Source organism: Salvelinus alpinus, unplaced genomic scaffold (assembly GCF_045679555.1).
Source record: "Salvelinus alpinus unplaced genomic scaffold, SLU_Salpinus.1 scaffold_42, whole genome shotgun sequence".
NCBI classification, from domain to species: Eukaryota; Metazoa; Chordata; class Actinopteri; order Salmoniformes; family Salmonidae; genus Salvelinus; species Salvelinus alpinus.
The window spans coordinates 295,001-312,500 of record NW_027255983.1 but is presented as its reverse complement, the minus strand read 5'-3'; the positions used below and the strand labels follow the sequence as shown (position 1 = coordinate 312,500).

Genomic DNA, 17,500 nt, shown 5'->3' with positions numbered 1-17,500 from the left:
CGGTAACCCGTACTACCTCCTCTGCGGTAGCTGCCGGGACAAACACCTGGCGGTTAAGAGTAAAACCACAGTCCCCGTGACGGAGAGGTCAGTGGCGGACAGAAGGTGACACGCCAGGTTTTAATTACACACTATGACTACGTACAACTAAAACGTAAGATTCAATACACACTGTGTAACAGTGACAAGACGACGATGTGATCACTAACACGTGTTGTGGTCCATGTTCAGATATAAGGGACTGGCCCCGGACCTCTTGGGGAAGCAGGACTGTGTCTATGAAGGTACCGGTTCTGATTAAACATGATGATTCACTTGTTCCAGGTTCTTGTCCCTGATCATATGAATGACTGGTTCCACTGCAGCTTTATGGCTGATAGTATGACTGGTTCCACTGCAGCGTTATGGCTGATAGTTGACTTGTGTACTGCAGCTTTATGGCTGATAGTATGACTGGTTCCACTGCAGCTTTATGGCTGATAGTATGACTGGTTCCACTGCAGCTTTATGGCTGATAGTATGACTGGTTCCACTGCAGCGTTATGGCTGATAGTATGACTGGTTCCACTGCAGCGTTATGGCTGATAGTATGACTGGTTCCACTGCAGCTTTATGGCTGATAGTATGACTGGTTCCACTGCAGCTTTATGGCTGATAGTATGACTGGTTCCACTGCAGCTTTATGGCTGATAGTATGACTGGTTCCACTGCAGCGTTATGGCTGATAGTATGACTGGTTCCACTGCAGCTTTATGGCTGATAGTATGACTGGTTCCACTGCAGCTTTATGGCTGATAGTATGACTGGTTCCACTGCAGCTTTATGGCTGATAGTATGACTGGTTCCACTGCAGCTTTATGGCTGATAGTATGACTGGTTCCACTGTAGCTTTATGGCTGATAGTATGACTGGTGCACTGCAGCTTTCTGGTTGATAGTATGACTGGTTCCACTGCAGCTTTATGGCTGATATTATGACAGGTGCACTGCAGCTTTATGGCTGATAGTATGACTGGTTCCACTGCAGCTGTATGGCTGATAGTATGACTGTTATTCTCTATAACCACATGGCTGATAGTATGACTGTTATTCTCTATAACCACATGGCTGATAGTATGACTGTTATTCTCTATAACCACATGGCTGATAGTATGACTGTTATTCTCTGTAACCACATGGCTGATAGTATGACTGTTATTCTCTATAACCACATGGCTGATAGTATGACTGTTATTCTCTATAACCACATGGCTGATAGTATGACTGTTATTCTCTATAACCACATGGCTGATAGTATGACTGTTATTCTCTGTAACCACATGGCTGATAGTATGACTGTTATTCTCTGTAACCACATGGCTGATAGTATGACTGTTCTCTATCCACATGGCTGATAGTATGACTGTTCTCTATATCCACATGGCTCATGGTATGACTGTTCTCTGTAACCCCATGGCTGATGGTATGACTGTTCTCTGTAACCACATGGCTGATGGTATGACTGTTCTCTGTAACCACATGGCTGATGGTATGACTGTTCTCTGTAACCACATGGCTGATGGTATGACTGTTCTCTGTAACCACATGGCTGATGGTATGACTGTTCTCTGTAACCCTTTCAGAGGAATGGGACATGCTGGATGTTGATGAGGATGAGAGGTTAACTGGGGAGGAGGAGTTTGAGCTGCTGGCGGGACCGTTGGGTCTGAGTGAGCGCCGGGTCGTCCCGGAGGCCGTCCAGTTCCCCGACAGTGACCCCCTGGGGGCGTCCGTAGCCATGGTGACCGCCACCAACAGCATGGAGGAGACTCTGCTGCAGATAGGTGAGGGGCTGAGAAACACACACACACACACACACACACACACACACACACACACACACACACACACACACACACACACACACACACAAACAGAGACCCGGCTGCAGATAGGTGAGGCCGTGAACCAGAACTGGGTTTTAATAAACGTCTGTGTTTATGTTCTACTCTTCTCTCAAAAGAGTTCAAGTTATTTAACCAGAAAGTCCATTTAGCAACAATAGTGGATTTTGGTAAAGTAGGAATGTTTAGATGTGTCCGGTCCTCTCTGTAATGTGGGTGGTTTAGATGTGTACGGTCCTCTCTGTAATGTGGGTGGTTTAGATGTGTACGGTCCTCTCTGTAATGTGGGTGGTTTAGATGTGTACGGTCCTCTCTGTAATGTGGGTGGTTTAGATGTGTACGGTCCTCTCTGTAATGTGGGTGGTTTAGATGTGTACGGTCCTCTCTGTAATGTGGGTGGTTTAGATGTGTACGGTCCTCTCTGTAATGTGGGTGGGTGAGATGTGTCCGGTCCTCTCTGTAATGTGGGTGAGATGTGTCCGGTCCTCTCTGTAATGTGGGTGAGATGTGTCCGGTCCTCTCTGTAATGTGGGTGAGATGTGTACGGTCCTCTCTGTAATGTGGGTGGTTGAGATGTGTCCGGTCCTCTCTGTAATGTGGGTGAGATGTGTACGGTCCTCTCTGTAATGTGGGTGAGATGTGTCCGGTCCTCTCTGTAATGTGGGTGAGATGTGTACGGTCCTCTCTGTAATGTGGGTGGTTTAGATGTGTCCGGTCCTCTCTGTAATGTGGTTGAGATGTGTACGGTCCTCTCTGTAATGTGGGTGAGATGTGTACGGTCCTCTCTGTAATGTGGGTGAGATGTGTCCGGTCCTCTCTGTAATGTGGGTGGTTTAGATGTGTCCGGTCCTCTCTAATGTGGGTGGTTGAGATGTGTCCGGTCCTCTCTGTAATGTGGGTGGTTTAGATGTGTCCGGTCCTCTTTGTAATGTGGGTGAGATGTGTCCGGTCCTCTCTGTAATGTGGGTGAGATGTGTACGGTCCTCTCTGTAATGTGGGTGGTTTAGATGTGTCCGGTCCTCTCTGTAATGTGGGTGGGTGAGATGTGTCCGGTCCTCTCTGTAATGCGGGTGGGTGAGATGTGTCCGGTCCTCTCTGTAATGTGGGTCGGTGAGATGTGTCCGGTCCTCTCTGTAATGTGGGTGGTTTAGATGTGTCCGGTCCTCTCTGTAATGTGGGTGAGATGTGTACGGTCCTCTCTGTAATGTGGGTGGGTGAGATGTGTCCGGTCCTCTCTGTAATGTGGGTGGGTGAGATGTGTACGGTCCTCTCTGTAATGTGGGTGAGATGTGTACGGTCCTCTCTGTAATGTGGGTGGTTTAGATGTGTACGGTCCTCTCTGTAATGTGGGTGAGATGTGTACGGTCCTCTCTGTAATGTGGGTGAGATGTGTACGGTCCTCTCTGTAATGTTGGTGAGATGTGTCCGGTCCTCTCTGAAATGTGGGTGGGTGAGATATGTACGGTCCTCTCTGTAATGTGGGTGAGATGTGTCCGGTCCTCTCTTTAATGTGGGTGAGATGTGTCCGGTCCTCTCTGTAATGTGGGTGAGATGTGTCCGGTCCTCTCTGTAATGTGGGTGAGATGTGTCCGGTCCTCTCTGTAATGTGGGTGGTTTAGATGTGTCCGGTCCTCTCTGTAATGTGGGTGAGATGTGTACGGTCCTCTCTGTAATGCGGGTGGTTTAGATGTGTCCGGTCCTCTCTGTAATGCGGGTGGTTTAGATTTGTCCGGTCCTCTCTGTAATGTGGGTGAGATGTGTACGGTCCTCTCTGTAATGTGGGTGAGATGTGTCCGGTCCTCTCTGTAATGTGGGTGAGATGTGTACGGTCCTCTCTGTAATGTGGGTGAGATGTGTACGGTCCTCTCTGTAATGTGGGTGAGATGTGTCCGGTCCTCTCTGTAATGTGGGTGAGATGTGTCCGGTCCTCTCTGTAATGTGGGTGGTTGAGATGTGTCCGGTCCTCTCTGTAATGTGGGTGAGATGTGTCCGGTCCTCTCTGTAATGTGGGTGAGATGTGTACGGTCCTCTCTGTAATGTGGGTGGTTGAGATGTGTACGGTCCTCTCTGTAATGTGGGTGGTTGAGATGTGTCCGGTCCTCTCTGTAATGTGGGTGGTTCAGATGTGTACGGTCCTCTCTGTAATGTGGGTGGTTCAGATGTGTACGGTCCTCTCTGTAATGTGGGTGAGATGTGTCCGGTCCTCTCTGTAATGTGGGTGGTTTAGATGTGTACGGTCCTCTCTGTAATGTGGGTGGTTCAGATGTGTACGGTCCTCTCTGTAATGTGGGTGAGATGTGTACGGTCCTCTCTGTAATGTGGGTGGTTTAGATGTGTCCGGTCCTCTCTGTAATGTGGGTGGTCCAGTGTTCACCTGTTATATGTCCATGTTGTAGGGTTGTAAATCTCCGTCAGCTTCAACAGGTGTGTGTTTCCCAGGCTGCCAGGGCGCGGTGGAGAACAGCTCCTCGGCCAGGGGGACTCTGGGGGAGCAGGCAGCAGCTCTGGACAACCCCCATGACAGGGTCATGGCTCTGAGGAGAGTGACCTCTGCAGCGCAGGTTCTCCTGGCCAGGACCATGGTGATGAGAGCCCTGTCTCTACTCTCTGTCAGGTGGGTCTCTGTAGACTAGGTGGAGACGAGGTGTAGGACTGTCTGTAGACTAGGTGTAGTTCTGTGTGTAGACTAGGTGTAGACTAGGTGTAGACTAGGTGTAGACTAGGTGTAGACTAGGTGTAGGACTGTGTGTAGACTAGGTGTGTGTAGACTAGGTGTAGTACTGTGTGTAGACTAGGTGTGTGTAGACTAGGTGTGTGTAGACTAGGTGTAGTACTGTGTGTAGACTAGGTGTGTGTATACTAGGTGTGTGTATACTAGGTGTGTGTATACTAGGTGTGTGTAGACTAGGTGTGTGTAGACTAGGTGTGTGTATACTAGGTGTGTGTATACTAGGTGTGTGTATACTAGGTGTGTGTAGACTAGGTGTAGTACTGTGTGTAGACTAGGTGTGTGTAGACTAGGTGTGTGTATACTAGGTGTGTGTATACTAGGTGTGTGTATACTAGGTGTGTGTATACTAGGTGTGTGTAGACTAGGTGTGTGTAGACTAGGTGTGTGTAGACTAGGTGTGTGTAGACTAGGTGTAGTACTGTGTGTAGACTAGGTGTGTGTAGACTAGGTGTAGTACTGTGTGTAGACTAGGTGTGTGTAGACTAGGTGTGTGTAGACTAGGTGTGTGTAGACTAGGTGTGTGTAGACTAGGTGTGTGTAGACTAGGTGTGTGTAGACTAGGTGTGTGTATACTAGGTGTGTGTAGACTAGGTGTGTGTAGACTAGGTGTGTGTAGACTAGGTGTGTGTAGACTAGGTGTGTGTAGACTAGGTGTGTGTAGACTAGGTGTGTGTAGACTAGGTGTGTGTAGACTAGGTGTGTGTAGACTAGGTGTGTGTAGACTAGGTGTGTGTAGACTAGGTGTGTGTAGACTAGGTGTGTGTATACTAGGTGTGTGTAGACTAGGTGTGTGTATACTAGGTGTGTGTATACTAGGTGTGTGTATACTAGGTGTGTGTATACTAGGTGTGTGTATACTAGGTGTGTGTAGACTAGGTGTAGTACTGTGTGTAGACTAGGTGTGTGTAGACTAGGTGTGTGTAGACTAGGTGTGTGTAGACTAGGTGTGTGTATACACTGAGCGTACAAAACATTAGGAACACCTCCCCTTTAGTCCCCAGAACAGCTTCAATTCGTCGGGTCATGGACTCTACAAGGTGTTGAAAGCGTTCCGTAGGGATGCTGACCCATGTTGACTCCAATGCTTCCCACAGTTGTGTCAAGTTGGCTGGATGTCCTTTGGGTGGTGGACCATTCTTGATACACACGGGAAACTGTTGAGCGTGAAAAACCCAGCATCGTTGCAGTTCTTGACACAAACCGGTGTTCCTGGCACCTACTACCATACCCCGTTCAAAGGCACTTCAATATTTTGTCATTTCCATTCGCCCTCTGAATGGCACACATACACAACCCATGTCTCAATTGTCTCAACTCTTAAAAATCCTTCCTCAACCTGTCTCCTCCCCTTCATCTACACTGATTGAAGTGGATTTAACAAGGTACATCAATAAGGGATCATAGCTTTCACCTGGATTCACCTGGTCAGTCTGTCATGGACAGAGCAGGTGTTCCTAATGTTTTGTCCACTCAGTGTATGTGACCACTGCAGCTTAGGGTTCCTGTCAGGTAGGACAAGCTGTCTGCAGTGGAGAATTTGTTGCTCTGTCTCTCTCTCTGACTCTCTCTCTCTCTCTCTCTCTCTCTCTCTCTCTCTCTCTCTCTCTCTCTCTCTCTCTCTCTCTCTCTCTCTCTCTCTCTCTCTCTCTCTCTCTCTCTCTCTCTGACTCTGTCTCTCTCTCTCTCTCTCTCTCTCTCTCTCTCTCTCTCTCTCTCTCTCTCTCTCTCTCTCTGACTCTGTCTCTCTCTCTCTCTCTCTCTCTCTTTCTCTCTCTCTGTCTCTCTCTGTCTCTCTCTCTCTCTCTGACTCTGTCTCTCTCTCTCTCTCTCTCTCTCTCTCTCTCTCTCTCTCTCTCTCTCTCTCTCTCTCTCTCTCTGCCTCTCTCTGTCTCTCTCTCTCTCTCTGTCTTTCTCTGTCTCTCTCTGTCTCTCTCTCTGTCTCTGTCTCTCTCTCTCTCTCTCTCTCTCGCTCTCTGGCTCTGTCTCATTGGTGTCTTTCTGTCTCTCAGTCTCTCTCTCTCCATTCATCTCATTTTCCACTGTGTTTAGTTGGTGTCAGTGTATAAGGGTGAACTGCATTGCAAATACTGTATGTTTATGTGTATGGCCTTCTCTCTCCCTCCCCTCTCGCTCCCCCTTTCTCTCTCTCCCCCTTTCTCTCTCCATCCCCTCTCTCCCCCCCTCTCTCTCCCCTCCTCTCTCCCTCCCCTCTCTCTCTCCCTCCCCTCTCTCTCCCCTCCTCTCTCTCCCCCCCTCTCTCTCCCCTCCTCTCTCCCTCCCCTCTCTCTCTCCCTCCCCTCTCTCTCCCCTCCTCCCTCTCCCTCCCCTCTCTCCCTCCCCTCTCTCTCAGTGGTTCTAGCTGCAGCCTGGCAGCAGGGTTGGAGTCTCTTGGTCTGACAGACATCAGGACCCTAGTCAGACTGATGTGTCTGGCTGCAGCAGGGCGAGCCGGCCTCTCCACCAGCCCTACAGCTGGATCAGGGGCCTCAGAGCGGCCCCGCGGGGCCACCAAGGCCAGTAAACCTATCTCCTGTCTGGCCTATCTCAGTACGGCTGTGGGTTGTCTGGCCTCCAACAGCCCCAACGCTGCCAAGCTGCTGGTCCAGCTCTGCACACAGGTAACGGCAGATACACAACTCAGACTCACACAAAGATAGTAGTATGGAAGAGGAAGTTACCAGTTCTCCACTCAACAACTTTCAACAAGACAGGAAGTTCAAGTCAGCACAACCTTAGTCCTCAGCACCAGACTTATGCAATACTTAACATGACCTATACAAATCACATTTTCATTGGTTACATGCACACTTTTCAGTGTTAAATTAACACACCGCTTAGTGTAAAGCCTATTTTTTTTCTTGCATATTTCCCAGAGTGCCTTACCTTTCGAGTGAATTGTAGTTACCAGCCAAGACTCTATTTGTTATTGACAGAGACAGAGATTGTTGCAGTCATTTTAATGTATTGTTGTCCCGTGGGTTTCATCAAGCCAGATCATTAAAACAAAAATGTTCAACACAATACAACAAGTATTTAACGAGGCCTTATTTTGAGGGCCTAGTTTGACACTAATACACTAGCCTGAAACTCATTGTTTTCAGGTCTGGAAGTCACGTTATGATGGTTGGCAAAGTGATGTTTAATTCCTATTGGAATCCAGCCAGAGTGAAGATATTCCACATTTACATGTTTATTCTCCCGTAACCTACATTCAGATTGACTGCTGGGTTGGGAAGACTAAGATATGAGACTACCTAAACCATTTATACTGGAACAACCATTTCAGTAACGGCTGCAATAACTACAAAGTAACAGATTGGATTAGTTGATAAAAATCTATGTTATTCATATTTGAGTAGCATAAAATGAATTAATCAATCGATGTACTACATGTAAAAACATAGATATTGATGAACAATTCTAAAAATCAACCTGCAATAGAGCATGCTGGGAAATATGATAATGAAGGGCGTGGTTTTGATTTAATACTGGTTATAAACACCCAACACGGGGGTTATTTTAGACCAATTAGTGTTCATTTAAACTGGTTATTAACACCAACACGGGGGTTATTTTAGACCAATTAGTGTTAATTTAAACTGGTTATTAACACCAACACGGGGGTTATTTTAGACCAATTAGTGTTAATTTAAACTGGTTATTAACACCAACACGGGGGTTATTTTAGACCAATTAGAGTTAATTTAACACTGGTTATTAACACCAACACGGGGGTTATTTTAGACCAATTAGAGTTAATTTAACACTGGTTATTAACACCCAACACTGGGGTTATTTTAGACCAATTAGTGTTCATTTAAACTGGTTATTAACACCAACACGGGGGTTATTTTAGACCAATTAGTGTTAATTTAAACTGGTTATTAACACCAACACGGGGGTTATTTTAGACCAATTAGAGTTAATTTAACACCTGAATCAACACTAGAAATGTTACATTGAAAGTCAACACTAGGTAACACTGGCCAATACAGCTGGTTTACATAACATCAGGTGTACAATACAGCAGGTGTACAATACAGCTGGTGTTCAATACAGCCAGTGTACAATACAGCAGGTGTACAATACAGCCAGTGTACAATACAGCCAGTGTACAATACAGCCAGTGTACAATACAGCCGGTGTACAATACAGCCAGTGTACAATACAGCAGGTGTACAATACAGCAGGTGTACAATACAGCTGGTGTACAATACAGCTGGTGTACATAACATGTGTTCAATACAGCTGGTGTACATAACATCAGGTGTACAATACATCAGGTGTTCAATACAGCTGGTGTACAATACAGCCGGTGTACAATACAGCCGGTGTACAATACAGCCGGTGTACAATACAGCCGGTGTACAATACAGCCGGTGTACAATACAGCAGGTGTACAATACAGCTGGTGTACATTACGGCAGGTGTTCAATACGGCAGGTGTACAATACGGCTGGTGTACAACTCAGCTGGTGTACAACTCAGCTGGTGTACAACTCAGCTGGTGTACAACTCAGCTGGTGTACAATACAGCAGGTGTACAACAAAGCCGGTGTACAACACAGCCGGTGTACAATACAGCAGGTGTACAATACAGCAGGTGTACAATACAATACAGCTGGTGTACAATACAGCTGGTGTACAATACAGCCGGTGTACAATACAGCCGGTGTTCAATACAGCCGGTGTTCAATACAGCTGGTGTTCAATACAGCTGGTGTTCAATACAGCTGGTGTACAATACAGCTGGTGTTCAATACAGCTGGTGTACAATACAGCCGGTGTACAATACAGCTGGTGTACAATGTACAATACAGCTGGTGTACAATACAGCTGGTGTTCAATAGAGCTGGTGTTCAATACAGCAGGTGTACAATACAGCTGGTGTTCAATACAGCAGGTGTACAATACAGCTGGTGTTCAATACAGCAGGTGTTCAATACAGCTGGCGTACAATACAGCCGGTGTTCAATACAGCCGGTGTTCAATACAGCCGGTGTACAATACAGCCGGTGTTCAATACAGCCGGTGTTCAATACAGCCGGTGTACAATACAGCCGGTGTACAATACAGCCGGTGTTCAATACAGCCGGTGTTCAATACAGCCGGTGTACCTCTTGATCCAATAACTTCCTTCCTTCTCCTTCTACTATCTCTCCACTGATACTCACCGCTGCCTCCTGTATCAAAAGGCTGGTCCTCATTAACTATCTCTCCACTAATACTCACCGCTGCCTCCTGTATCAAAAGGCTGGTCCTCATTAACTATCTCTCCACTAATACTCACCGCTGCCTCCTCTATCAAAAGGCTGGTCCTCATTAACTATCTCTCCACTAATACTCACCGCTGCCTCCTGTATCAAAAGGCTGGTCCTCATTAACTATCTCTCCACTAATACTCACCGCTGCCTCCTGTATCAAAAGGCTGGTCCTCATTAACTATCTCTCCACTAATACTCACCGCTGCCTCCTGTATCAAAAGGCTGGTCCTCATTAACTATCTCTCCACTAATACTCACCGCTGCCTCCTGTATCAAAAGGCTGGTCCTCATTAACTATCTCTCCACTAATACTCACCGCTGCCTCCTGTATCAAAAGGCTGGTCCTCATTAACTATCTCTCCACTAATACTCACCGCTGCCTCCTGTATCAAAAGGCTGGTCCTCATTAACTATCTCTCCACTAATACTCACCTCTGCCTCCTGTATCAAAAGGCTGGTCCTCATTAACTATCTCTCCACTAATACTCACCGCTGCCTCCTGTATCAAAAGGCCGGTCCTCATTAACTATCTCTCCACTAATACTCACCGCTGCCTCCTGTATCAAAAGGCTGGTCCTCATTAACTATCTCTCCACTAATACTCACCGCTGCCTCCTGTATCAAAAGGCTGGTCCTCATTAACTATCTCTCCACTAATACTCACCGCTGCCTCCTGTATCAAAAGGCTGGTCCTCATTAACTATCTCTCCACTAATACTCACTGCTGCCTCCTGTATCAAAAGGCTGGTCCTCATTAACTATCTCTCCACTAATACTCACCGCTGCCTCCTGTATCAAAAGGCTGGTCCTCATTAACTATCTCTCCACTAATACTCACCGCTGCCTCCTGTATCAAAAGGCTGGTCCTCATTAACTATCTTTCCACTGATACTCACCGCTGCCTCCTGTATCAAAAGGCTGGTCCTCATGAACTATCTCTCCACTAATACTCACCGCTGCCTCCTGTATCAAAAGGCTGGTCCTCATTAACTATCTCTCCACTAATACTCACTGCTGCCTCCTGTATCAAAAGCCTGGTCCTCATTAAAGTCCCGTAGATCAATTCCTTATTCCTGTTTGATTGACAAAGCCCTAGTACACAAGCTTCCGTATAAAATAATGATTGGTTAACTCTTGAGTTCCTTCTGGTCTCCACCAATTTCGGTAAATACTCCTTTAGTTTAAGTTCCCCCCCCCACATTGTTGGAATAACTCCCAACATTCCCTGCTTCTTGATTCCCTGGTTCCGATAGGTCCGTTTAGGTCTCTGGTGTTGAATTCATTGAGGACTGCAGTTGTTTCCATGGATTGTAATGGTTTATTTGTTGATATTGTTTGTTTTGAGGTTGTTTATTATCTATTTTATTTTAATTGGAATGTAAATTGTTCTTCCTGTTGTGAGAAACTGTTTGTACTCAGGGCACCATTGGGAATGAGATCCTGGTCTCAGTTGCCCTGAATAAATAAAATGCTCCGATGGAGATGAACCTGACCACCATAGACGACTCACATCCTGCGTGTTAGGGTTCCTCTGACTGATCTAGAACCTGTATATCTATCCGTCTCTAGAACCTGTATATCTATTTGTCTCTAGAACCCGTATATCTATCCGTCTCTAGAACCTGTAAATCTATCTGTCTCTAGAACCTGTATATCTATCCGTCTCTAGAACCTGTATATCTATCCGTCTCTAGAACCTGTATATATATTTGTCTCTAGAACCTGTATATCTATCCGTCTCTAGAACCTGTATATCTATCCGTCTCTAGAACCTGTATATCTATCCGTCTCTAGAACCTGTATATCTATCCGTCTCTAGAACCTGTATATCTATCTGTCTCTAGAACCTGTATATCTATCCGTCTCTAGAACCTGTATATCTATCTGTCTCTAGAACCTGTATATCTATCTGTCTCTAGAACCTGTATATCTATCCGTCTCTAGAACCTGTATATCCGTCTCTAGAACCTGTATATATATCCGTCTCTAGAACATGTATATCTATCCGTCTCTAGAACCTGTATATCTATCTGTCTCTAGAACCTGTATATCTACCCGTTTCTAGAACTGTATATCTATCCGTCTCTAGAACCTGTATATCTATCCGTCTCTAGAACCTGTATATCTATCCGTCTCTAGAACCTGTATATCTTTCTGTCTCTAGAACCTGTATATCTATCCGTCTCTAGAATCTGTATATCTATCCGTCTCTAGAACCTGTATATCTACCCGTCTCTAGAACCTGACGACCATAGACGACTCCCATCCAGCGTGTTAGGGTTCCTCTGACTGATCTAGAACCTGTTATCTATCCGTCTCTAGAACCTGTATATCTATTTGTCTCTAGAACCCGTATATCTCACAGTCTCTAGAACCTGTATACCTATCCGTCTCTAGAACCTGACGACCATAGACGACTCCCGTTCAGCGTGTTAGGGTTCCTCTGACTGATCTAGAACCTGTATATCTATCCGTCTCTAGAACCTGATCTCGGCGGCAACGGGGATGAACCTGACCACGGTAGATGACCCCGTCCAGAGGAAGTTCCTCCCCAGCTTCCTGAGGGGCGTGGCCGAGGAGAACAAGCTTGTGACGTCACCCAATTTCGTGGTCACCCAGGCCCTCGTGGCCCTACTCGCTGATAAAGGGGCCCGGCTCAGACCCAACTATGACAAGACTGACGTGGAGAAGAGAGGTTCGTAAGACCTGGAGTCGGCTACTGTGGTCGTCAGAGATTTCTAGGCATTGCGTTATCGTCATACGTTGTCTGTCATCGACATGTCATTATGCTGTGTCGTCATATTCAATAGAGTTTTGTAACTGACTATGTCCGTTTTGTTTGTAAAATTGCATTATGGGATGAACAAAGATATTTCTCAGCTCATTTAGAATGTTTTAATTTAAGAAATGGTTGAAACGGGGGATGGGGGGGCAGTGATTGTAGATTTGTAGTCGCCTCGTATTTTCAGATTGTCTGCATGGATGTAGCTACTAGCTAATGTTAGCAGTTTGTGCTAGCCTCCATAGTGCCCATGCTAGTTGTCATTATCACCGTAGTGTGTTGGACCAGGCATTGTGTTATGTTATAATTAACATCCTCTCATCTCTTCCCCAAATCACTCACCGTTCCTTCTTCCACCCCTTTTGTTTTCGTTCCAGCAGGTTTAATTGCACATTTGTATACCCATCCTTCCTATAATCCCACTGCTGTAGGACCGCTGGAGCTGGCCAACGCGCTGGCTGCTTGCTGCCTGTCTTCTCGCCTGTCCTCGGGACACCGGCAGTGGGCCGCTCAGCAGCTGGTCCGCACGCTGGCCGCTCACGACAGAGACAACCAGAGCCGGCCGCAAACCTTCGCCGACATGGCGGGTGACCTGCGCAAGTGCTCTTCTGTGAAGTTGGAGGCTCACCAGAGCAGGGTGAGTACCGGAGGGGTTAGGGTGAGTACCGGAGGGGTTAGGGTGGAGGGTTAGGGTGAGTAGGGGTTAGGGTAGGGGGTTAGGGTGGAGGGTTAGGGTGAGTACCGGAGGGGTTAGGGTGGAGGGTGAGTACCGGAGGGGTTAGGGTGGAGGGTGAGTACCGGAGGGGTTAGGGTGGAGGGTTAGGGTGGAGGGTGAGTACCGGAGGGGTTAGGGTGGAGGGTTAGGGTGAGTACCGGAGGGGTTAGGGTGGAGGGTGAGTACCGGAGGGGTTAGGGTGGAGGGTTAGGGTGGAGGGTGAGTACCGGAGGGGTTAGGGTGGAGGGTTAGGGTGAGTACCGGAGGGGTTAGGGTAGAGGGTTAGGGTGAGTACTGGAGGGGTTAGGGTGGAGGGTTAGGGTGAGTACCGGAGGGGTTAGGGGGGAGGGTTAGGGTGAGTACCGGAGGGGTTAGGGTGGAGGGTGAGTACCGGAGGGGTTAGGGTGGAGGGTGAGTACCGGAGGGGTTAGGGTGAGTACCGGACGGGTTAGGGTGAGTAGCAGCGCCACCTTGAAGTCTTTCTTGCCGGTGTCAAGGTTACCCAAACTGTGTGACATGACTTTTGTAAAAGAGCCACTCTGACCCCATTAGTAGAATAGTCCCTTCCCCCTCCACTCATGTTCCTAATCTCTCTGTCTGTCCGTCCATTCATCTCCATTTGTTCCTGAAATGAACTGATTCGTTAATGAACGTTCCCTGACTCCCTCCTCCTCGTCCCTCCCAGAGCAGCTCACCATCTGTTACTTCCTAAATTAGTCTGCAGCCTCTACTCCCTCTCTACTCCCCCCTCTACTCCCCTCTCTACTCCCCTCTCTACTCTCCTCTCTACTCCCTCGATACTCCCTCTCTACTCCCCTCCTGAGGGTATCTATCGAACAACAAATCAGCTGTGGGAATGTTTTAAGTTGAACTTTTCTGGCTGTGGTCCTGTTGGTTTTCTCTTCTATCTGATCATTAACCCACCTGGTGTCTGAGGGCTAAATCAGTCCCTGATCATTAACCCACCTGGTGTCTGAGGTCTAAATCAGTCCCTGATCATTAACCCACCAGGTGTCTGGGGTCTAAATCAGTCCCTGATCATTAACCCACCTGGTGTCTGGGGTCTAAATAAGTCCCTGATCATTAACCCACCTGGTGTCTGGGGTCTAAATCAGTCCCTGATCATTAACCCACCTGGTGTCTGAGGTCTAAATCAGTCCCTGATCATTAACCCACCTGAGGTCTAAATCAGTCCCTGATCATTAACCCACCAGGTGTCTGGGGTCTAAATAAGTCCCTGATCATTAACCCACCTGGTGTCTGGGGTCTAAATCAGTCCCTGATCATTAACCCACCTGGTGTCTGAGGGCTAAATCAGTCCCTGATCATTAACCCACCTGGTGTCTGGGGTCTAAATCAGTCCCTGATCATTAACCCACCTGGTGTCTGGGGTCTAAATCAGTCCCTGATCGTTAACCCACCTGGTGTCTGGGGTCTAAATCAGTCCCTGATCATTAACCCACCTGGTGTCTGGGGTCTAAATCAGTCCCTGATCATTAACCCACCTGGTGTCTGAGGTCTAAATCAGTCCCTGATCATTAACCCACCAGGTGTCTGGGGTCTAAATCAGTCCCTGATCATTAACCCACCTGGTGTCTGGGGTCTAAATCAGTCCCTGATCATTAACCCACCTGGTGTCTGGGGTCTAAATCAGTCCCTGATCATTAACCCACCTGGTGTCTGAGGTCTAAATCAGTCCCTGATCATTAACCCACCTGGTGTCTGGGGTCTAAATCAGTCCCTGATCATTAACCCACCTGGTGTCTGGGGTCTAAATCAGTCCCTGATCATTAACCCACCTGGTGTCTGAGGTCTAAATCAGTCCCTGATCATTAACCCACCTGGTGTCTGGGGTCTAAATCAGTCCCTGATCATTAACCCACCTGGTGTCTGGGGTCTAAATCAGTCCCTGATCATTAACCCATCTGGTGTCTGGGGTCTAAATCAGTCCCTGATCATTAACCCACCTGGTGTCTGAGGTCTAAATCAGTCCCTGATCATTAACCCACCTGGTGTCTGAGGTCTAAATCAGTCCCTGATCATTAACCCACCTGGTGTCTGGGGTCTAAATCAGTCCCTGATCATTAACCCACCTGGTGTCTGGGGTCTAAATCAGTACCTGATCATTAACCCACCTGGTGTCTGGGGTCTAAATCAGTCCCTGATCATTAACCCACCTGGTGTCTGGGGTCTAAATCAGTCCCTGATCATTAACCCACCTGGTGTCTGAGGTCTAAATCAGTCCCTGATCATTAACCCACCTGGTGTCTGGGGTCTAAATCAGTCCCTGATCATTAACCCACCTGGTGTCTGATTATACAGGGACAATGGAAATCAAATCAAGTTTATTTTATATAGCCCTTCGTACATCAGCTAATATCTCTCCACTAATACTCACCGCTGCCTCCTGTATCAAATCAAATCAAGTTTATTTTATATAGCCCTTCGTACATCAGCTAATATCTCGAAGTGCTGTACAGAAACCCAGCCTAAAACCCCAAACAGCAAGCAATGCAGGTGTAGAAGCACGGTGGCTAGGAAAAACTCCCTAGAAAGGCCAAAACCTAGGAAGAAACCTAGAGAGGAACCAGGCTATGAGGGGTGGCCAGTCCTCTTCTGGCTGTGCCGGGTGGAGATTATAACAGAACTATTCATAAGTGACAAGCATGGTCAAATAATAATCATGAATAATTTTCAGTTGGCTTTTCATAGCCGATCATTAAGAGTTGAAAATAGCAGGTCCGGGACAGGTGGCGGTTCCATAACCGCAGGCAGAACAGTTGAAACTGGAATAGCAGCAAGGCCAGGTGGACTGGGGACAGCAAGGAGTCATCATGCCCGGTTTGCCGTGACGTATGGTCCTAGGGCTCAGGTTCTCCGAGAGAGAGAAATAAAGAGAGAACGAGAGAATTAGAGAGAGCATACTTAAATTCACACAGGACACTGGATAAGATAGGAGAAGTACTCCAGGTATAACCAACTGACCCTAGCCCCCCGACACATAAACTACTGCAGCATAAATACTGGAGGCTGAGACAGGAGGGGTCAGGAGACACTGTGGCCCCATCAGAAGAAACCCCCGGACAGGGCCAAACAGGAAGGATATAACCCCACCCACTTTGCCAAAGCACAGCCCCCACACCACTAGAGGGATAGCTTCAACCACCAACTTACAATCCTGAGACAAGGCCGAGTATAGCCCACAAAGATCTCCACCACAGCACAAACCAAGGGGGGGCGCCAACCCAGACAGGAAGATCACGTCAGTAACTCAACCCACTCAAGTGACGCACCCCTCCCAGGGACGGCATGAAAGAGCACCAGTAAGCCAGTGACTCAGCCCCTGTAATAGGGTTAGAGGCAGAGAATCCCAGTGGAGTGATAACCGAGGGTCGTTTTATGTGTGGTCCCAGGTGATGTCCCTGTATTGTTGATAACCGAGGGTCGATTCATGTGTGGTCCCAGGTGATGTCCCTGTATTGTTGATAACCGAGGGTCGTTTCATGTTGTCCCAGGTGATGTCCCTGTATTGTTGATAACCGAGGGTCGTTTTATGTGTTGTCCCAGGTGATGTCCCTGTATTGTTGATAACCGAGGGTCGTTTTATGTGTTGTCCCAGGTGATGTCCCTGTATTGTTGATAACCGAGGGTCGTTTTATGTGTCGTCCCAGGTGATGTCCCTGTCTTGTTGATAACCGAGGGTCGTTTTATGTGTCGTCCCAGGTGATGTCCCTGTATTGTTGATAACCGAGGGTCGTTGTCAGTTCGTCTATCTAGGCCTCGTAAAGTGTTAATGAAGACTTTGTTATAATGTGTGATAAAGTTTGACTGTGTGTTTAGATAAATGAGAATCCTTATGTGTTGAATAATACAGGCCTTATAGAAGGTTTATGAAGACCTTATTTAAACATAAATATATATATATATTACATTTGTTTTACCTTTATTTAACTAGGTCAGTTAAGAACAAATTCTTATTTACAATGACGGCCAAACCCGGACGACGCTGGGCCAATTGTGCGCCGCCCTACGGGATAAATGAGCATCATTATGTGTTGCGTAACACAGGCCTTATAGAGGGTTTATGAAGACCTTATGAAGGGTTATGGATGCTTCGTGTTTTCTC

General features: G+C 47.2%; 1 protein-coding gene across 23 annotated transcripts in view; it reads left to right on the top strand.

Annotated features, from left to right (window-relative positions):
- The window catches only part of herc1 (HECT and RLD domain containing E3 ubiquitin protein ligase family member 1), a 224,307-nt gene that overhangs the window by 152,857 nt on the left and 53,950 nt on the right, over positions 1 to 17,500 (top strand). For 11 of the 23 annotated variants that reach the window (XM_071388533.1, XM_071388541.1, XM_071388550.1 and 8 more), the window contains 7 exons: positions 1 to 105; positions 232 to 284; positions 1,622 to 1,822; positions 4,298 to 4,496; positions 6,964 to 7,231; positions 12,359 to 12,572; positions 13,037 to 13,296. The exon at positions 1 to 105 is cut by the window's left edge and continues 182 nt beyond it. In XM_071388533.1, coding sequence (XP_071244634.1) covers positions 1 to 105; positions 232 to 284; positions 1,622 to 1,822; positions 4,298 to 4,496; positions 6,964 to 7,231; positions 12,359 to 12,572; positions 13,037 to 13,296 — 1,300 coding nt within the window. The remainder of the gene's footprint in view (positions 106 to 231; positions 285 to 1,621; positions 1,823 to 4,297; positions 4,497 to 6,963; positions 7,232 to 12,358; positions 12,573 to 13,036; positions 13,297 to 17,500) is intronic. The other 12 variants (XM_071388554.1, XM_071388545.1, XM_071388540.1 and 9 more) reach the window with 8 other exon arrangements.